Source organism: Lichenostomus cassidix, chromosome 2, assembly GCF_008360975.1.
Source record: "Lichenostomus cassidix isolate B80296 chromosome 2, HeHo_3.0, whole genome shotgun sequence".
NCBI lineage: Eukaryota > Metazoa > Chordata > Aves > Passeriformes > Meliphagidae > Lichenostomus > Lichenostomus cassidix.
In genome coordinates this window covers 132,353,761-132,376,572 of record NC_139482.1, presented here as the reverse complement: position 1 = coordinate 132,376,572, position 22,812 = coordinate 132,353,761, and the positions used below count along the sequence as shown (strand labels likewise).

General features: G+C 40.2%; 1 protein-coding gene across 14 annotated transcripts in view; it reads right to left on the bottom strand.

The window, feature by feature from the left end:
* RIMS2 (regulating synaptic membrane exocytosis 2) overlaps positions 1-22,812 on the bottom strand; it is a 448,647-nt gene that overhangs the window by 7,353 nt on the left and 418,482 nt on the right. The window contains exon 1 of one of the 14 annotated variants that reach the window (XM_085053382.1): positions 13,711-13,866. The exons of the other annotated variants lie outside the window; for them this stretch is intronic. Within the exon in view, the coding sequence (XP_084909508.1) occupies positions 13,711-13,840 (130 nt within the window). The 5' untranslated portion in view covers positions 13,841-13,866. Of the gene's footprint in view, positions 1-13,710; positions 13,867-22,812 lie in introns of those variants that run through there. 14 annotated transcript variants of the gene reach the window in all.

Genomic DNA, 22,812 nt, shown 5'->3' with positions numbered 1-22,812 from the left:
TGTTTTAAAAACATTTCGTCATTATCTGCTAAATCAAGTTACAGACATCCATTAGTGAGGATAGTAAACCACAAATCAAAAACCCTTTCCATGCTTTCTCCTCTATTCACTAGCTCCTTTAAATTTATATTTAAAATATACAGTATTGATCTTTATGCACAATATGAAACTTTATTACCATGTCCAAGAATAACAATTTTTCTAGCTGTTTGCATAGTTTTACTCGTAAAAACAGCAATGTGACAGATGTTTGGGTATCAAACAAGGGAAAAAATACTCAAACAATATAGTAGCATTTAAGTGCAGGAATTTTGATCAAGACCTCAGCTGGAAGAAATGAGTAGGAATGAAGCCTCAGTTTTTCTTTCATGAATAAGACAGCCACTCCATATAATTTCTGACTTTAAATGCATTTCTCTGCAATCGGGCAAGGAATTCTGCATACTGATTTTTTTCACCTGTTCTATACACCTCTGAGCACAGCACAGTGATGTGTGATATGCTGATATTATAAAAGAGCAAGACCTTTAAATACGCTACACTAAATAATAACAGACTTCTTAAACATTGATATAACGAGGTTAATGTCCAATATCCTAGGATATCTATGGATCCAAATTCCTTATGCAGTTGTTTGTAGCATCTGCTACCCTTTGCACTTTCTCAGCCTCGTCATATACGAGAGGTCAGAAGGACTTCTGGACCTGTGAGGCTGCTGAAGCTTTATGGATTTGAAAAAAGAGCAAAAGGAGAAGATTGTCCTGAGAAGGTGGGAGCACAGGGAATGGCTTAGAGTAAGAGGATCTGCACCCTCAGACAGGGAATGGGAGAGAGACATCAATTTCAATGTGTGGACTCAGTGTCACTGTACTACAGGCTGCAGTGAGGATTGAAGTCTCCCAGGCCCCTCAGTCAGGATGAGTAAGTCAGATAAAGAACATAGGAAATTTAGTGAAGTGGGAACTAGACACCAAAAATACCTTGAAAACCACTGGCTCCTTGTCAAGAACGATTAATAACTCTGCAATATTTAGCAGCAGCGAGACATTTCTACATCAGTATCATGAGTAATTCAAATCATATTGCTTATTACAAGCCTTCTACATATTCCTTCAGACCATAACTTTTAATCAGTATATACAAATAGCAATAACAGGAGTAATAATTTTCCTCTAGAACTTCAGCTACAAGGAATTCAGTACCCAGTAGAATGAAAAAAAAAAATTGCTGCATCGAAGTTACTTCTAAAAATGCCCACCAATACCTGACACAATAAATACAACTAAAAAAGATGCCAGGCTAACTCAACATATGAAAAATGAAGGGCAGAAATCAACAATTTAATTTCTTTTGGGTTGTACCATTTCAAATGCCTGCTAGTTTATTATTTATATTCAACTAATGAAAGCTGGCAGCTGACTTCCAACAGTGGTCCAGAGTTGTTCTAAAATAAAAGCACTCATTTCAAAGAAATATTCCCACAAAACTGCCAGGAAAATATCCTGCTGTAGTTTTGTAGAAATGTACACTGCATCATAGTCACATGTGAAAGGCACAAAACTCCTGAAGCCCCACAGGATATTATTCTTCCGTCCTAAGAACTCTTTTGATGAGTAAACATTCATTTTCATTCAGCCTTGTTAAACGATGGTCATTCTCAATTCATTATTGTAAACATGAAGTCTCAAATGCAAATTTAAAAGAACATCTCCATCTTGCATGATTCTTCAACATCTTCATACCATAACTTTCAAAGACTTGGGGATTTGGGAGAAATACATGTTCAATACATAATATGTGAAGGAGTGTATAGTAACTTTTATTAAGTTGTCAGGCAGATTTTTTTTTTCTGAAATAGAAGTCTGTATGCTTTCACTGTAGAAGAACAGAATAAATAAATGAACACGTCCATTGAATATCAATTTACCGAGAAATCAAGGCAGAACTTGTGCAACTGCCATTCAAGTCTTAATAGAGGCACATGTGTAGCTGCTCACTGCATCCCTCTAAACCTTATTTTTAAGCAGTTTTACTTTCCCACATTCACTTTAACTGAAGTAAGTGCTCTGGTTCACATGACACCATGCACGCAAAGATACAACTTTGATACAGCATGGAAGTTATGCATCTGTAGTATATCCAACTTTAGTATAAGTGAAGGTGGCAAACTAATTATTTTGACTAACACTGAATTTAAGGAGGGCTGAAAGGAGGCTATGTGAATAACTATTTCTCAATTTTCAATAGAAACAGGCAGCGCTCTCTGATGGTCTTCAAGGAGAAAGATCTGACCTTTCATCAATAAAGCTCCTAATCATGATGTTGATGCTTCTTGAAATAAGAATTGAAGATTTTAACAGCAAAACGGCAACTTGGAATAGACTTAACAGAAGACCCAAATCACTGGCATGATTCCTGGGCCACTGCTTTTGATGTGAATATTCTTTCAGATTAAACTTGGCTAAACTAATATATAATAATACACAAGAAATACCCCCATTTGACTGCCCACAATACTAGCAATATATTTCTCCCTGGAAAAAACTAATAAATAAAAAATAATCCTACAATTTCTCAAACAATTTAAAAGCAAAGACAGTTATTATCTATAACTCGTGTTTCATAAACTCAGCATTAAAAAATTTAAAAGGTTTCAAGTAGCAGTGAAAATGCAAAGTAGCTACTCAACTCAAAGAAATAGTCTTTGGTGCCATACTTTCAAGCTGTAGCTGGCAGAACATCTGGTTGAAGATCTTATCACTCTAGTAAATCCAGACTGTTTTCCCTCATTCCTGCCTGGAAATTAAAACCTCCCCTTTTGCGTTAATTCAACTACTCATGTGGCTGCATTCCATACTGGACCCAGACCAAAAGGAACAAACCAACAATATGATTTAAAGTTGTTCTTTTTCTTTTAAGAGAGATAATTTCTGAAAAAAAAATTGTGAAGATAAGCATACAGTTGAATGAACCCAACTGAGGTGATACTAATCTCTAGCTAGATTAGTAACTTGGAATGCACCACTGAGAAATAAACATCAAATTGGAGTCGCTGTTAAAGTGGGGGTTGGTTTTATAAACTTAAAGTATATATACTTACACACTCATGTTAGGCATGCTGTTTTAATCTTACCAAATGAAAGGATATAGAAATGAGAGCTTAGAAGTATATTTGTTGTTGTGTCGCTGAGTACCTACAATGAAAATAATTTTACTCACCATTTCCTAAACTCTAATAAAGAACATTGAAAATGTTCTCCAAATTAGTATAAGCTAATTGCCCTAGGAAAAAGAAATTTCTCTCAAGTCCCCATCACAAAATATGGAATACATTATCTGAAAAACACTAGTTCAGAATCTTGCAGCCATATTGTAAGGAGTGGAATAAATTACCAGAAATAATTGCTTTGGTATTTATGAAAGCACATTCATTCTTACAGTTAATCATACTGGTAATTTAACTAATATGGTTACTGCAAATAGACTCCACAGGCCACATTTTCTAAGTTACGCACGGAATTATTTGTTCCCACAACTTGGAGTGCAAATCACTTACAAATTAGGGATGCAAAACTACTGATATGATCTTCAATAGCAGAGGAGGACAAGTCATAAACTGCAGTGAATGCAACAGATTACCTTCCATCATCTGAGATCTAGCCAGATGAAATCCACCGCTGGTGGTGAGAGCGAGAGCTCTCAGCTTGCGCTCAGCAGGAGCTTCCTACAACTGCTCCCCAGCAGGCACAGAGCCAGGACAGGACATGGCACAGGCACAGGCAGGCTGGCTGTGCCAGTCCCCAGCTGGTATGTGATCTCTTGGTAGGACTAGTACTGAGCACAGAGCAGCTGTGCCTTCAGAAACACACTTACTTGCTTGAGGTGGCTCTTCTCTGCTCTCCCCACCTCACCAGAAAGGCTACATAAAAACTCCTTCAGCATTTTCATTTGAACTCAGGAGTTAGATCCACAAAGAGAATAAGCTGGTTTTAAGTGCTCATTTTTTAAGACCAAAATTCTTTATATACATAGTTACCTGCTCTAGATGTTAACAACTGGCTAGTTAAAAGGCAGTCTAAGAAAATTTGAACCTACCGAAGAAAATGGGGACAGGGAAGGTCTCAAATTCCCTTGCAGCTGCACAGCTCTGTTTCTGGAGCAGCCCAAGGCACTCAGCTCTTGTTGAAGCACTGGGAAGCACAGCCAAGTTGTCTCTTCCTTTGTGTTACCCACAGACCCCAAGCAGAAGACACGGTTTAGGATCTACTAATTTAAGCAGGATTTGGGAAACCCAGATTCCACTGTCACTTGAGTTTGAGCTCTTTTCACTGATCCACATAGGCCAGTGCTAACAATCAGCTTATGAAGTGTTTTGTTACAGTCCTTCCCATGGACATTTTCACAGCGCATGCTGTCAGGATTTCTGAAACCCAAAGAGCACTGCAGAGCCAGGGCAAACTGGAACCAGAGGCTTTCCCGTACTTTTAAGGAAGACGGAAAGATCTGCATTCTAGCTCCTGCTTCCATGAGTATTGAATGTAAAATACTGATAAATTTTGACTGGGACAGGAATGGCCTGCTCTGATAGACCTAAAGCAGAGCTGCCTTCAGCAAGAAAGATCTTTAGTACAGGAGCAGGTTTGGAAAGTGTGAGAGAATCTGGGCTGACAGCCTCAGTCTGCCGCATGCATTTTAAAATTTCTTGGGAGGCCTCCCTAGTTTTTCATCTTCGGTCAAGAAACACTTCTTCACTCTTGCCCTATTCTTTGTGTTTCCTCCCCACTCTTTCCTCTGGCCATAATGGAAGCATGGTTAATTGATATTAAGGTTAATGAAGACAGCACCTAAGAAAAAGGGAGAACTGAATTAAATAATCAACAACAAAAATGTTGCTTGAGCTTCTAGTCAAAGGCTGGTATAGAAGATTCAGCATGCCATTCTTGATGAACTTCCATACACAGGACCCAAGAGGCAGCCATCATGAATGTCCTAGGTTGCAATATAGATGTAGTTAAGTATTCTATTACCACCAGCTGTGGGCCGTTAGCTGCTATCAGCTGCTAATGACCCACCCCGGATGGCAGGCAATGGGCCATCCATTAGCTGTTATCAGCCGCTAATGACCCACCCCGCGTGACAGGCAATGGGCCATCAGGGACCCACCGTGTGACTCATGGACCTATCCCATTGTGGGATGCTCTGCCCAGGAGGGAGGAACCAGGTGTTCCCACGTGGATATAACCTGGCCTTGGAACTGCCTGAGCTAGCCCTGTCTACTGGGTTCCCAGAGGACGAGAGCTACCACTGGATCTTCAGCTGGAGACCAGACCTTCACAGGATCACCGCTTCAACTGAACTACTTCAGTTGGACTGCTACCACCACCCTAACAGGGTGTTAGGTTGTATCTGACTTTGTCAGTGCTTTTCCTTGTATTATTTCACTTATTTTTAATTTCAATCTTGACTTGTGATCTCCCGCTGGTTTGTTTTCAAACCAACACAATGAATCTCATTTTTTCCTGGCCATATTGCAGCATCCTTGGTCTGCATCCCATTTCCCTGTCATGGCAAGGCTGCTCGTGTGTTCAGTCAACCCTGTGCCTTGTTGTGCCCATGGGATGTGAAGTCAGCTTACCACACGTGGCTTCCAAGCAATGCTGTGGGTTAAGGCAAGCACCTGCTCCTTATTCTCTCCCACATCTTATGTGTCTAAAGCTATATTCGGCCACTTTAATTTCACTGCTGTTCTGATGTCCATTCTCCAGTCTTAACTGATCCTTCAGCAAATTGTTAAGAGCATCAGAAAAGAGAAACTGTTTTTGTCCGTGTGTCGCATCCATCACTTTAAGATCTTCAGCTTATTGTCTTATGTTCCCAAAAAGGTTTTTGAAATACGTTTACAGGACTGAAGTGTTAACACAGAGCTGTTTTCCTGCATACACAATAAGTACTTGCTCCCAAAATTTTAGTATCCCCAGCATTATTATTCAGAATCACATGCTACATATAAAAAGGACATATAACCATCTTGGACACCCCAGGGCTTGTATCTATGCTAAGTAACACTCCTGAAAACCCCAAGTAAGTATATACAGAACCACAGCATGGAGGTTTGATGCTTGGCCATTCCCTTGACAAAGAATTTACCCCTCATAACAGACAGCTGTCCCAGGGAACCAAAACAAAATAATCACAGCTGTAAGGAAGAGAAGGGTTAGTTCTGATATAATTTCCACTTCTCTTTTGGTTACCTGGTTCTGACTGCGTAACAACAAACAGGCTATGCAGGTCTAGTCTACTGTCTGATTACAGATCAGGAATAGAACTACACAAGCCACTCAGGCCTTTCCAGCACCACTGCAGAAGTCTCTGTGTTACTGATATGCCATCAGTTTTCTAGGTGTGCTCAGAGGATGCACCTGCCAAAAGCCATTTCCTGCTCTAAACCTGAACACAGAGATACAACAACAAACCAGCACATGGCTTTGCAGCCCACAGATGTATGTCCCATGTGACAAGTGACCTGAATGAACAGTTCTTCAGGAGCCCTCATTTAGACCAGTTATGATCTCCACACAGGTAACTGTTCTTATCATTCAAATGTAATAGGTCTATAATAATTTGTGCATATTTTGTGCATGTGTCAAAACAGAATGGTAGCATTTTATATTCACTTTGTACATCCTGTAGAACAATCTGTGTAACTACAAAAAGTGCAAAGCAGTGGGAAATCAGTCTCATCCCCAAGCTATTAAAATCCTGAAAAATAGAGCAAGCAATTTTGTAGAATTACATTCTAATTTTGTATACCATTTATATAAAGAGTAACTAGATAGGTGCCCATCTTCATCACAGGAACTCTTCACATCCACTCTCTGATTTTGCCAATGACAAAGGATGATCATCTTAAGTAAACAGAAACCATTTCTGCAGTTTTGAGAGATAATATTTTTATGTTTACATGTACATTCAATTTTCTGGATGCACACCATTATTTCATGCAGTGCCAAGGGTACATTAAAAATGCTTAAACAGCAAAAAGTACATATATCGAGGAGCTTAGAACTGCTTTTTCTTTTTTTTTACATTATATGAAGTGAGAGATACTTTCTAAATATGGAATAATGGCAGTAACACCATTCTTTACCCCAACCTTGATTATTTTTAGTCTAGCAAGAGTCATCGCATATACTATCAGGCAGATCTGTGCAGCATTTTTGAATGATGTAGTAAGTGTGTTGAAACAATTCAACACCCTCTATTAAGGCTTAATGAGGTAGATGGTGCCAAAAAGTTAGATGGCTACTGAGATTACACAAATTAGAAACAGCTCTTCCTCCTTTGCTTTGTCTAAAATGAGTAATGATCCTATGCAAATATCATTACTTAAACAACCACACTTCACAAAAAACTGAGCAAATTTCACACTGTAATGACCTATTTTCAAACTACTGCTGTTAAACATTTACCTCTCCACCTGAAACAATGACAACACAGTGTGTCACTGCTGCGATTACACTCTTGACCTTGACACTGAAAAATGATAATTACAGCACGTAGATATGAGACAGGGTTTTACACATTTATGTAGGTACCACCAGAGATAGAACCTGTCATACACTGTAGCTTCACTGCTGAAGCTACAGCCATACCTGAGTTACCTGTTAGCTATTCAGGTACATGCTGCAGTGCAACCAACAGAACACAACTGTAAGAGAAATACAGCTATAAAAATATACTGGGCATTTCTAACTCAGGCTGAAGTATGGTGTACTTTGAATGTCAATCCTTCTGCAGTTTCTTCAACCTATGACTCGCTGGAAATGTGTGCTATACTGCTTCCACCCTGGAACTCAGCCCATGGAGCTGCAGAAATGGGAGAGACCCACAACCCAGAAAGGCTGACTCAGGTCAGCACCTGAGCTGTGCCTTAACAGCATATAGAAAAATTAATTAACTATAAACTTAAATGTTGTGCAGATTCTTACAGAACAATTATTATTGCATACTCAGAGTGCTTTCTATCCTCCAAGATGAGCGACCCCACTATTGCATGTGCAACAGACAATCTCTGGTGTGATGGCATCAATCAAGCCAAGATCTTTAAAGCTTCACCTCTTGCCGTGGATAACCTGTCACAGGACATTATACCCGTCTTTCATATCCTTCCTTGACTCTGCCTGTGAACATTCCACATAAACAAGGTCATCTTTACCACCAAGGCCAAAATTTAGGCCAATTCCCCCAAGATGATGTAGTTATTCTCATTTTCTTCATTGCCTGATACTCCTATATTACTTTATTCTTTTTAAGATGGTAATTTTAAAGCGCAACTACTTCATGTGCAGAATTCTCTTCACCTTAATAATTACCGCACTAATGAATTTATTGTTACTACTTCCCCCATTTTCTATTTCTGGTCAAATTATTGTCTGCTTGTTATTGTCTACTGGGACCTCCAGAGGGACACTGTGATCTGGCGGTCTAACCACAGGAACAGAATCCAGGAACTGCTGAGTTCATTCCAGCTCGACCATGTGCAGTGATTAATCGGTGAGAAATGCCACTGAAGCCATTACCAGTGCTTAACTGAGCAGCTCAGCATACCTTTAAATAAGTCCTGAGCCTTCACTCAGGGGCAGCACTCCTGCTGACACCTACGTGGGATCCAACAACCCCTCCAGCAAGTTTCCCAGCTAGTTATCAGCCAGGTGACAGGGGAGTATAATGTGCTTCTATTCCTGCCGAACTCCTGCGGCAACACTCGGATACTTCTTTTGGTAGACATCAATATGCAAAAGTGTAATATAACTTCTCTAACGCAACTAATTTTTGCTATTTTTGGCATGATTGTCTTGGACTGAAGAACATTCTGTGGCTTTTTTTTTTTCTAATTGCCTTTTGTTTTTCTAACATACTGGGAGACCAAGATGCTTTCCAGTTCTTTCTGAATTAATTTATGTTTTAAATTATCATAAATTATCTCTTGAATTGTCTTCAGCACCTGCAAAGCATTTGGCTTTCCCCTTCAATCTCATAGCTTCACTATCACCCAAAAACTTTGGCGAAAGAAGATATTAAGTTGAAATACACTCCCTTTTGGTGGGCACAGTTCTGCACACAGATCTTGCCATGATCAGCAGCTCCACAGCTGCCTTCCTGGCAACCTCCTATTTAACTATTTATACTGACACCTCAGTGTAAATGCAAATCAGAAGTGAATGTAAATAGAGTATAAACAGGAAACCATAGTGAAAATTTATTACAGTAAACAATACACACAATGTAATTTCAGGAAGCATCAAGTTACCAATCCCACTCATAAAAACAGACATAGGCTTTCTAGTGATCACATTATGTGATCTGAGCCTCTCTCCTTTTCTCTGCATGTTGGATAACTCCAATTCTTCTCCAGTAAGCTTCTTGTACATAAGAATTCATGTGCTCTAGCACATTTTACAGTTATTCATAGGAAAGCTTAGTACACTCACACACTATTTGTAAATATATCATGTGCACAAGATTTTGCACTATGACTATACAGACATCTAAAAGGATGTCACATGCATTAACATTGGAAATTCCCTAATCTTTTGACAATCAAAAACTTTCTTTAATTTCAACAAAGCCAAAATTTCAGAAAAATTGTGAGGCTTGGAACGCTTCAAGAGCATTCATACAGATACTGATTTGTACCCTGTCCCCACAGCTCTTCAACAATTTCCATATAATTTAAGTCTCTTTCAAGTGTTATTGTACAATTCGCACTTCTGTATGCAGGCTATACATTTTATCATCAAAGAATCTAACAAAAAAAATGCAAAAGACACCTCTAAAATCCTTGCTACTTTGACAACATAAATAATTTGCTCTGGCACCATGTTAGCCCTGTTGTGTACACATGCCAGAAAGAAACTGATGATGCAAAGAATTATTTTCTACCACCTTTTAATAGAAGTGGCTAAGAATAATAAACTCCTAAATAATGAATGTGCATTAACTTGAAGGATTCATTTCAACTGATCAGCAGGTAAGAAATGCTACTTTGAACAGCAGTACCCTGCACTGGTGAGGCACACTTTGAGTACGGTGTTCAGTTTTGGGTCCTCCACTTCCAGAAGTACACTGAGGCGCTGAAGGGTGTCCAGAGAGAGGCAACAAGGCTCTAAAAAACATGTCTTATGAGAAACAGCTGAGGGATCTGGGTTTGTTGAGCCTGGAGGAGACTCAGGGGGGCTCTCATCACTCCCTACACACACCTGACAGGGAGTTGTAGTGAGGTGGGGGTCAGTCTCTTCTGCCATGCCTGCAGTTAGAGGGCAAGAGGAAATGGTCTCAAGCTGAGATAGGGGAAATTCAGATTAGATACTGGGAAAAAAAAAAAAATCACTGTTAGGCATTGGAATAGGTTGCCCAGAGAGGTGGAGGAATCACCATCCCTGGAGGTGTTCAAGAGTGTAAGGAAGGAACTCCGTGGGGTTTAGTTATGGGGATAAAAATAGGGACAAGAGATCTCTAAATGAGTTTTAGAACGTGAGGGTTTATTGCGAAAGAGTGTGGGCGTGAGAGGCCTGCTGGGCTGCAAGACACAGCCCAAAGCAGGCCAGAGAAAAGAGAGAGAGGGCAGAAAGAAGAGAGTAAAAGAGAGTAAAAGAGAGCGATTTGCTGTTTACAATGCAATAAATCATCTTCTCTGTTGAATATTCTAATTCCCTTTAGCCAATCTAAGACAAGCTACAAACTCTACAGCATTTACATACAACCTATAAGAAACATCACATTACCATACGGGGTCCTGTTTCAAACCTTAAAAAAACTGCTTTTTGGAATCTCTACCAGGCAGGCAGGGTCTGCTCTGACCTTTGGACTTGCCTGGGCAGAGGGCATTGCTCTATTAAGAAGGGGGATTACCTTCCGTGGCCATACCATTGTTTTTTAGTTACTCTACAACTCAAAACTTGTCTTCATTTCAATCTCGCTCATATTTTCCATATCCTCAGCATCTTTTGCAAGGTAATCATATCTATAAGGCTTTCCTATTTCATCTTCTCCAACACAAGAGGTGTCTGGATCTGGCACTAGGTGATATGCTTTAGTGATTTTAGGGGTTACAGTGGCAGTGCAGGGTGGACAGTTGGACTGGATGTTCTTGAAGGTCTCTTCCAACCTTGATGATTCTGTAAGTCCAGTTCATGGCTACCAACTGAACACAGCAGCCTTTCCACAGCCCACTTCTCCAGAACATCACAGCTTGGATGCCAGGGCTTAAGAGGTCTCCTTCTTTAAGCAGCTGTCATGTAAGGGATCTTCTTAATCATCATATTCAAAAATAGCTTCAAAATTATTAATATGTTGTATTGAGTTACTACTCAGGTGATTCTGAACTTGACAGTACTCATATTCTTTCATAACAAAATATACACCTCTGGACCCGTGTATTTGCTTCAGCAGTTAATAAATAAAAGTCTTCAAGAGAGTATCTCAAATAAATGCCTCAACAGGTCAGATTTGCTATTTGTATTAAAAATATGGCTGAGTGCAAAATGTAAAAAAATAAAAAAAAAAAAAAAGGAAAGCACCCCTCTAGCAGGTTATCTTTTTTTTTTAAGCTATTCATCACATGCAGAAATAACTACATCTTAAGGATGTATGGTAACTTATGAAGTGGGTTTGACAGCTATCTTTTTTCAGATTAAACTGTAAAAGAGCATTATCTACATGAACATGGCAGTGCATATACTACACCCCCTTAATTTAATTACATTACATTAATGTAATTGCATAAACTCTCATAAGACAACAAATTCCAATCTGAGTGCAGTTGACTTGCCATACAAAAAAAATATTTCACAATTTTTTCTTTCTAATGCCAGTGAGAACACTTGGGAAATGGTCTTAGCTGTCATGCCTGTCATTCCCTCTGTAACCTGGTATGTCTAAAATCTCAGGTAGCAGAAACTCAAATCCATAAAAACTGCATAGCAATTACCTCTCTATTTTTCAATGGGAATTAATGAAATGCATTTTCAAGTGTAGCCTACATCTAAATAGGATCAGATAAAATAAATCAACACAACATGTGACAACATGTGAATAAGTATACAGTCTTTTAACACTTCCGTTTAAATAACTTGCCAGCACAAACTAAATAAATCATTACAATTACCCTCAAATTTCTAGATATTTCTCTCTTGACTTCCATGTACTATATATTTCTTTGAACCAGTTAACAGTTTTAAACACACATAGATTCAACCAAGAAATAAGTTAAATGCTTCCTAGAAAAGTAAAGAAAACAAAGTAGAACAAAACAAATCAATACTCTGATTTCACACAGGATTAATGCAATTATTGTAGCTAAAAGTCCAGACTGAAAATAAAACACTTCTGGAATGATAAAGAAAAATAATTTTTATAGAATAACTAAACATGCTTAGGATAATTCATGATATTTTCAGTGTGTGCTTTCAGCCATAATGTTTATTAGCACATTAAGGCACTAAAAATGCCATCTGAAGCCTACCCTGCAGTCTACTGGCAATATTTTGCAGTTCACTTAATTGTTCAAGGCAGGGAGCAGATGAGAGTACTGAAGGACAGCAGTCTGCCCCAGGAGGCAGCTACCTCTTTTCCACCGAAAGGGGCACCCTGGCCAGCCCCAGAGCGAGAGCAGGGGAAAGGTGAGGGACCACACCTCGGCATTCGTGTCAGAAATGAGAGACGCTCTGCAGAAAAGGTTTGAGGGACAGTTGCACACGAAATGATAAAACACACGATGTCTGGGGACACACATTAGCCATTGAACTCTCAGCCTAAGATGTGGAAGGGAATAAATGAATTTACAGATACTTTAAATACAGAACATGAATGGTGTACACACACAGCTGAATCATGTTAGCATAGCAGCACTGGACATTGGTATCTTTTATATTGCTCAAATCTATTGAAGGTGCAATATGCTCCATTAATCCTAATGAACTTAAAAACCTTGAATTAGGTCTGACAAACAAGGGGAAGCCCATCAGTTCATTCTATACATAAATAGGTTTAAACACACCAGATTATTTTCTTCATGAAACCAGTATACTCAAAACAAGCTCATGAAATACAATTCCATCCTGGATTGAGTTTGGAGTCATGCTTAACTATACATGTATATTTTGCTACACATATTCCAAACAGTAAATCTTTTTTTGGGGGGGGCATGGCTACACAGAAAATCCATTGCATTTCTCCCGTTTAAAGTTCTGATCCTGCAACAAAGACATGAAAATTACACACGTGCTTTACTGTCTGGATTTACTTTTATGAGTAGAGATTAACGAAGAGTGAAACCTGCAAGGTCTATTTGTACAAAGCCTTCCACCTAAACTGCTGCTCCTAAGGAAAGGTTACACAGGGCAAGTATTTAGCTGCTCAGCTCTGGTGTTCTGTATCAATTATGCTGTGATGACAGACCAGGGATACCTGAACAAGCCCGCAGTGTCAAAAAACAACCTGCTAGAAGTGTAGTTTGTTTTTCGTACGAATGAGCAGAAAACGGAAAGAATGGGAAGACCCTCTATCCTTTCCTTTTTCTTCCCCCCAACACAACTCGCGTCGCCCCGGCCAGCTCCCCGTCGGGCACCGAGCCCCGGCCCGCCCCGGCCCTTCCCGGCGGGCAGCCACCGCCAGCTGCCACCCTGCCGCCGCTCTGCCCCGGCCGCTCACCTCTGTCCTCCTCCTCCAGGGAGTTCATGCAGGGAAAGTAGACCGCCAGCGCCTCGAAGGAGGCGGAGAGGCTGCTCCGGCTCTGCGAGCGCTGCATGGCGCGCCCGCCGGCCGCCGTCTGCCGGCCCATCTTGGCCGAGCGGCACCCGCCTTTGGCGCGGTACAAGAAGCGCGGCGTCTTGGCGGCGGCGGCGCGGAGCGGAGCGGCGGCAGCGGGCGCGGGGCCGAGCCCAGCCCGGCCGTCCGCGGGGGCTGAGGGCGGCGGGGAGCGCGGGGCGGGCTGCGCGCCGCGGAGCTCGACTGTGCCCCGCCGTACCCGGCTGTGCCCCGCCGCTGCTCTCGGCGGGGCGGGCCGCCGCAGCCAGCACGGAGCCGCCTACCAGCGGGGCGAGCGCTCAGCCGGCGGCGCGGGGCTCCGGGGCTCCGTCGGGCGACACTCGCGGCGGGACGGCCCGGGCGCGGCGGCTGTAAATACGGAGCCCGCCGGAGGCAGGACCGGGGCACGGCGCCGGCCGATAGCGGCGGGACGTCCCGCAGGCACCGCCCGCAGACTTGGTTCTCCCCGCCCGGTTCCCGCTGGGCCGGCGAGCGCGGCGGGAGGGGCGCGGCGGGGCTGGCCGGGGGCTCACGGCGGTGCGGGAGGCGGGGGAGGCCGTGCGAGGGGCGGCCCGTGGCTCGGCACGGACCGGAGAGCGCAGCGCTGCCCCGCTGCTGGCCAGCAGGACACACCTGCAGCCCACGGGCGAGAGTTTGCTCTCAGGTGGTGTCTGCACGGAAGGGGAGTGAACCGCTGGACCGGCTGAGGTGGGAAAGGGTTCCTGGGTCTCCTAGCAGGGTCACTTACAGCCAGCTGCCCTGACTGGGGCCATACGGCTTTGAATAACTCCAGAATGGAGACTCACAGCATCTCTGGGCACGCTCCCAGTGAAAAAATGTGTCCTGATGTTCAGCGTGGACCTCCTGTGCGTGAGCTTGTGCCCATTGCTTCTGCTTCTGACAGTGGCCCAGCATCTCTTGAATTTGCCCTGCAAGCCATAGGCAAATCCTTCCACTCCTCCACTTTAAGCCAAGCTGTATTTCTTCTCTAAAGCACATCTCCCTCCTTAGCAAACATGAATGTACCTTTTCTGAATTCACAGGATTTGCTTATAGCTACAACACATAATTTTTGGGGTTTTATCCAGTCTTACTTCCTCAACACTCTTTACTGGTACTTTACTTTTCTTTTATCCAGTATGTTATATTGAGTGTACAGCAATTGGCAACCTTCCCCATATAAAGCTAAGAAATTAAAGCACTGGACGTGATTTAAAAGAGGTACCAGCTACTGTAATAATCTTTTGCAGTATCAGTAACATATTCCACTATAGTTCACGATAGTGCAAAAGCACTATCAAACCTCACTGGCCCTTTAAATGATAGTGATAGTAAAAGCAGGGCAGGGGGTGTGTTCAGTTTTCTTTCAAATTAAAAAAAAATCAAAATAATGGTAAATAATATTTAGGCTTTGATCTAACAAACTTTGCAAACAGAATGATGGTTTGAAGTGAACTGAAACTCTTCATGAAGAAAGTGTGTAGAGTGAAATACACTTCACACCCCTGAAGTTTATTTCATTGAGTTGGTGTTTGGAAAGGGTAATAACAAGGCATTAAAAACAGCCAACACTATCACTGACATACTTTGCTGAAGAAAACTAGTCAGAACTTTAGCACTCAGGGATGGAAGCCATCACCACTCAATCTACAGGGAAGCAGTGAGTTTTGACAGCTGTTTTTACAATTTGCACAGTAATTTGATTTCCAGATAACTATAATCTAATAAGGCATGTTTCACGTGACACCATAGGAACTTATTTTAGAAGATCACAAATCCATTTTTTCCTCAACACTGACTATAAAAGATGCCCAGGGCAACTTCTCAAGGCTCTGACATCTTTTAGATGTCTCATTCAGGTCATGCTCCAAAATCTGTATTTAGTTGCTCATCATGTTTCTCTGGCCACGTGCCCAAGTTTGTCACCTCCCAACACATCTGTGACATTTTACAGCTTAACAAGAAGGTGAGCTGCCAAGACAGAAAGACACTTGTCTTGTATGCCACAGGGAGGCCCATGGGTACTCCAGGATGGCAGAGACCTGTTGAGGTCTGAGGAGGACACCTGGTTAGCCTGCAATACCTGTTCCTCTAAAATCACCCTTTGCATTTGTACAAGCACTACATACATTAAAGTCTATTCAAATGACAGAGTTAACTTTTCCTGTTTATGCTTTACTCTAAAAGACATTGCTAAAATACTATAACACAAACAACTTTAAAATAAAGTGTAATGATAGTAATAATAATAATAATAATAAATGTCTAACATACAAAATTAAGCAATTGGCAAAACACAACAAAATGTGTTGGAGTAATTGCTAAAGATATTTTTAAAAGACTTGGTGACTATACAATTTTCTATCTAGAAACACTAAAGCAGACAAAAAACCTTCTTCAACATTTTTATGAGTGTAAGATATTGCAGAAAAGTAAACGTCCATTAAATAATAATTTGTGACTGCTTTTGAGAAGTTAGATAATTAAGTTTATGTTCATTACCTTTCCAATAAACTACTGATTACTTTCAGAAAAATGCCTGAATAAAACTGAAAAGACATTGAGGATGCAGAGAAAGGCAAAACAGTGGGGCAACTTGGAGATATTTACAAAACTATAAATAAACTGTAGAGTACACATTCAAAGAAGAGCAACTGATTTGTAACATGTTTCATCTACTTTCACTCACATTTATGAATATCCTTGTGTAAGTACTCCCTTTAGAAGTATCTCTTGTAGAAGAAATAACACCTGCTTAGGTGCCAGGAGGCTTTGAAGCACTCTGCACTTGTTTTCCATCCCAAATAAGACAATAAGCCCTTCCAAACCTCCCCCTAAGCTCTGACCTCAGCAGAAGCTGGAAGTCTCCCCGTGACACAGGACCCTGATGGCATGCAGGACCAAACACGACAGTAATGGGGCACTTCAGTGACATGCAGCCTCAGTGGGAATCTCGCAGCACCCACAGGTGTGGCTGTCCCACACTGCCAGAGCCTCAACACCTCTCAGCCCCTCAACACAGAACAAGACCTGGCAGCCACAGCCATTAAAACAAGTTGATGTTTTTGCTAATATTGCATAGTCTATAAAAAGCCTGTTACTGTCATTGATAAAAATCAGCCTCTACCAAAAAAAGCACTTTAAAACCTCAACAATCTGTAGTCAATTACAAATTACCCCAAATAGATGTTGGGATACTAGGCACTTATGCAGAGAATCTGTGATAAAATACTGGATCACCATCCCATCCAAGTTTCCTCAATATGCTTCTGTCCTTTCTTTCTTTGAGATAAAGATTTAAGTGGGAGAATGAAAACAGACACAAAGAACTGAGAGGAGAAATCCATAAATTCTCATGGTGTTTGGAGAGGCTGTCCTCAGTTTCTAATGATTGCATTATACAAATAATCTAATCAATGGCAGTCTAGACACATCCTTAACTGCAAAAAACAAGTTTACTACCCTGACATTGATGACATCTCCAGTTGTTTTGCTCATGGTTTAAATTTTAACTGATACTCATTGATTTGTGTCACCAGGTGGAAGTGAATCAAATTCCTGTTAAAGGAACTGCATCCAAATTCCCATCTCAGTACTAAATATTAAAACAAAGCAAGAGACACCCAGATATGATATTTCTTTAACGTTTTCGTAGTTTGCTGAAAGAAGCTATGCTGTAGGAATCCAGGTCAAACAGAACAAGGTCAAACATCTTCTATAAATGTATGTACAGTCCTGAGGAAATTCTATTTGTAGGGTTGGATTTATTATGAAATATTTTGGTGGCTCATCTAAAGAACTAGGAAAGCAATTGCTTACTAGTTGTATTCCCTGAAAATTACTAAAAGATGAATTTGTGGCACTGGATCTTCAGTATCAACCTACTCTAAAAACAGCCAGCCAATAATAGGATTCTGAATCTAATAAATGTATGTGTCTCTTTTTATACAGATATGCTATATGTGGTAATCTAAAAAATAATATGGAAATTAATGTAGTCCCCATGTTTTTCTATGTTTCAGTGGTAACTGGGTACATTTCAGCAAGCATGCTTCAAGTAAGAGCAAATAATTAGACTTTAAATGGGGTTGCTTTGGAAAAATAATGATTTGATTATTCCTTCATGAAACCATACCTTTTTTAAGGGAAGAACAAAAAAGAAGAAAAAAGAAATTTCTTCACCTCCTATTTCTACTTCTGTGTACTAGACCCAGATGTCATAATTCCCTGGAGTGGAGAATGTATTAATATCTATGTTGATTATCTTTTTTATTATTGCCTATATTATGGATTAATTCTTAAAGCCTGTTTCAGCTTTTCTACACAAGATAAAAACACACATTGCCAGAAACGCGTTCTTGAGCTGTTATGCACATTTTGAAGAGGATTCTCCAGAGTAGTCTGGAGATCTAAAGTTTCTGAACACACTCTTAAATTTGTGATTAAGGAATGTATTCTGGAAATGGGACTGGAAAGGATTTATTGCCCTTTTCTTTGTCACCTCTTCTGTCAACCATTGCCCACAGACTTCTTTTGTCTGCTACAGAAGGGATTTATTTTGTTCATGATTGTCTTCAGAAAAAACAATTCAGCTGCTGAGCTTTTTACACTGGTTAATTATCTTTAACTTGCACCACACCTATCAACTATTTGGCATAACATATTACAATTATAATTCAAACTCTTAATGGCTTCCCTCTTATAAGAAATCTTTGTGCAATAAGTCACTACAAGAAGTGTAGTGCTTCCTCTTACAACAGGAGGGAGAACCCCCCACACCTCCCAGTGAGGTGTAATACACATTGTGTTCTATTTCACTGAGTTTTGGCCTCCTCTTATGCCCTCAGCCTTCACTAATCAGTCAGCCAACATGTCAAGGAAGAAACACTTGACAAGGGCCTCAAAAAGAGTTAACTGAATTGTCTTCCACTTGAAAAAATAACCCAGTTTGAAAACCCAGCATTTATCTAATTCTAGGAAGACACAAAAGGAAAACTAAATACCAGTATTGGTTGGAGGAAATGTTATTCTCCAACTGAGTTATTATTCAAGCAATTTCCAGTAATTTGTCCAGATTAAGTATCACTGGAATATACAACTGCTATTATTACTGAATTAAACTTTTTTTTTTCCTTTGTGTAAAGCTAAAACAATACACTGAAAAGATCATTAAAAGCATGGCTCAGTTAGCGTAAAACAGGGTTTGTGTATGAAAACTTGAAACATGTAGCAAAAGCTGCTATTGCCTGTAATTTGCTAGATGTTAGGACTGTGCTGGCTGTCCTCATTGCCTATGGAGAGGGCTGTGCCAACTCCAGCCCAGCACTTGGAAAGGGCAGATTCCAATAATGTACAAGGTCCTTCACAATGTAATGGCTACTTTTTCTAATTCCCATATTATGGAAATTCACTGTTCTTGCCTTAGTACTTTTTTGATCCTGATCAAAGAATCATAGAATGGTTAGGGTTGGAGATGACACTTTAAAGTCATTTAGTTCGATGCTCCTGCGATGAGCAGGGACACCTTCCACTAGACCAGATTGCTCAGAGCCCCTTCCAGCCTCACCCTGAATGATTCCAGGGCTGGGGCATCTACCTGTTCCACTCTTTTACCACCCTTGTTATAAAAAACCTTTTTACTTACATCTCATCTAAACCTACCCTCTTTCAGTTTAAAATCCTTACTCCTTGTCCTATCACAACAGGCCTTGCTAAATAGTTTGTCCCCAACTTTTCAGAGACTTTGTCATAATCATGAACTCCATCCCAGGGCAACAGCTCCCAGTCCATGTAGCATTGACCTTCAGTGGTCTCCTACTCTTCTTAACGTTTCATGACATAACAATAATTCCTACATTATTTCTGTGTTTCTAAATTCTACTTTATTTGAATCATACATTTTGGATTTTCTGAGCATCACAGAGAATGCAGGTACACTTTTCTGTCTGCTTACATGGTAACAATAAAGTTTTCCATGCTCTCAGTTCTTTTGGCATTTTCTACTGTAAGGTCAACTCCACCCCAAATATCAAGCTAGGTACACAGTACAGTTTTATACCAAAATAGCTTTGCTGACTGACACAGCTGTTCTGGGAGAATTCCCTAGTTGTTAGTGCAAGTGCAGTTATATCAGCAAAACAGGATTCTCCTAGAACTGCTTGTTTTGCATGCCCACTTTAGGACTCATTTAGTGGTACACAGGTCTAGTATTCCTACAGTGGAAAAGTGGTTCCACTGTTCCCATCATCCTAATAGTTTCTGCCAGTGGGACTCTACCTTTAAGTAATTCAGCCCTTGTGAGATCATTTCAAAGTTTTGCACATTTTTAAAGAATACAGATTTGAGGAGCTGAAAAAAAATTAATTTCACTAAATCTCATCCAAAAACCCAACAAATTTCAATTTCTAAAAATAAAATTGGGAAATTTGAACATAAAAATTGTTTTGAAGGTAGAAATGGAAAAGGTTTGGATTTTTTTCTTGGAAACATGGGATGATTTCAGATGTATAAAGACACCAATTTTAGTTTTTAAACAATATAGTTGGATTGCTTGTCCTGCAGTTGGCATTCTCTTCTGTATTAAGCTTTTTTTAATGAACATAAAGGAAATCTATAAAAGTAACTATCTCTTTTCCTTTAATGCTAATATTAATCACATGTGAAAGCTGTCCTTATTTAAACAAAATATATTTACTTTCCCCACTAATGTTTATGAGAAAACCACAAAACCAAAGTAAAGTCATAATTTTCCTATATAACAAAAGGAGTTTTTAATGGGCTATTATGAAGCAACACAAAGTAGATAGCTCACAAGTAACTAAGAGGTTGGAGAGAGAACATCTACACTGCTGACTATTTCTGTTTTGATTAAAATAATTTCACATCTTTATGATCACAAGGCAATCTGCAAACCACAAGGTGTCTTAGAGCTTGGCAAAAAGTATTACTTTGTAATGCTTCTTCAGGGTGAGAAACCAAGAGCACAGAAATAAAAAGCTGCATGGTCTTTTCAGGGAAAAAGTCTTTCTGAGAAAGAAACCCACAGGAAAAAATATCAAGCAGTTCTAAAATAACTAAAGCCAAGAGGTGAGGTTTTGTTTTATTTGGTTTGTGGGGTTTTTTGTTATAAATGCATACATGGTATCTGCTTCCTCTGTTTTGATCCCAATCCACCTTTATGTCTCTGACAGTAACATTTGTAATTCATCAGACCCATCAGCTTAGAAACAAGCTGTAGTTATTCATTTATATGCTCAAATCTTATTATTGCAGCTGCCTGTGTACTCCACTGAAAGTTTTCAGAATGTCTTAGAGGAGCACAATGTAATTAGTTGTTGAAACTCTAATTTCATGAAACATGATTTGTTTCCCTTATAATTCCATCTTCAGTAGAAAAGGGGAAAAACCAGTACAGAACTATTGGCACTTGAGTGGCCTGTGGAGCACAGTGTCCTGCACCTCTGTTGGTGCTGCAGTCTGCTGATACTACTTAATAAGCCATACTGCAGAAAAGCACTCCATGATCTTTATGCTTGTATTCTCCCAGAAAAAAAAATACAAAAACCATCCTGCTGAGATGAAATGTGTTTTGCAAACAACATGTAAAATGACAAACATGTAAAGAACAGGGTGGAAAGCAAGGCGTGTACCTGTCACACATTGTTCTCTGCACTCAAGAACTGAAGTGTCTACAGAGGACACAGTTTGCTGAGGACAGTGCAGGTCTAGTTAATATGTTTGCCTTTTAAGAGTAATACCATCAAGTGACAAAAGCCTTGCAGAGTCCAAATGTCAGTGTCGAAGAGACATTTGTCTTGCAAGTCAGTCAGGTAATTTTGAAATGCCTTGTAGAAGGTTAATATATATTAAGCTGGCGTGATTTTGCAAAGTTCTGTGCCTATTAGGTTATCTGTTTTCTTGAGACCACAGATTACATTAATTGAAAACACTATGTGCCAGAGTCCTGTGCATTATTTCAGTGCAGAATAACCAAACAGGGTTTTCTGAGGCTTCTTATGCTCTGCAAAGCACTGCAGAGACTTGCCACATCTGTTTTGTAAATCATGCACTTTCAAACTGCCTGCACTGTGTAGTCCACAGGTAACCCGCTCCATCCATCATCCAGCCTGCCTTCCACTTACATCCGAATGGTTATTGCTACCTGGTAGAGTGGAATCTCTGAATGCCTCAGAGTTCCAGAATGTCAGTGGAAGCTACGCCATTTTAATGAGGTCAGAAATTTCCCTTCTTATGGGTACAAATGTATGGGTGGGAATAGTTTAAATCTTAATGAAGATTTTACAAAGGGAACCATATTCACTAATGAAACACCTTAATTTTAATGGTTGGCACTAAACTCAGTGACTGGAATCTGAGTCAGTTGTGGGGCACTGGGATCCATCCAGAAATAACAATAAAAAATATTCTCCAAGAAAAGTTCAAATGTATTTTTCTCCACTGATGTCATGTTTATCTGTCAAAATCACAGATTGCAGTTTTATTTCGTAAGTTTTCACACTGTTTGTATTTCTGGCAGAGGAATGTGTGCTGTTGTCATTAAACTGCTTTCATTTCCATGGTGTTTTAGTCAAAGCAGTGTCTCTTCAGCCATGATCACACAATCTGTGAATCCCAAAATGCCACTGCTAATGAAAAACAATTTTATTTCTCTCTTTCATTTGTTTATATCTAGTAATCCACAGCTATGTCTATGTGAGCAAATACAATATCAAGATGCATTCTGATGCAAGGGAATCATAGAATGGATTGAGTTGGAAGGGACCTTAAAAATTATTTGGTTCCAACCCTCCTGCCATGAGCAGGGATAATTTTCACTAGACCAGGTTGCTCCAAGCCCCACCCAGCCTGGTCTCAAACACTTCCAAAAGTCTGTAAAGAGCAGGGTGGCATCTGCTCAGATTCTCTGGGCAACCTGTTCCACTGCATCACCACACTCTGAGTTAAGAATTTCTTCCTAGTATCTAATCTAAACCTTCCCTCTTTCAA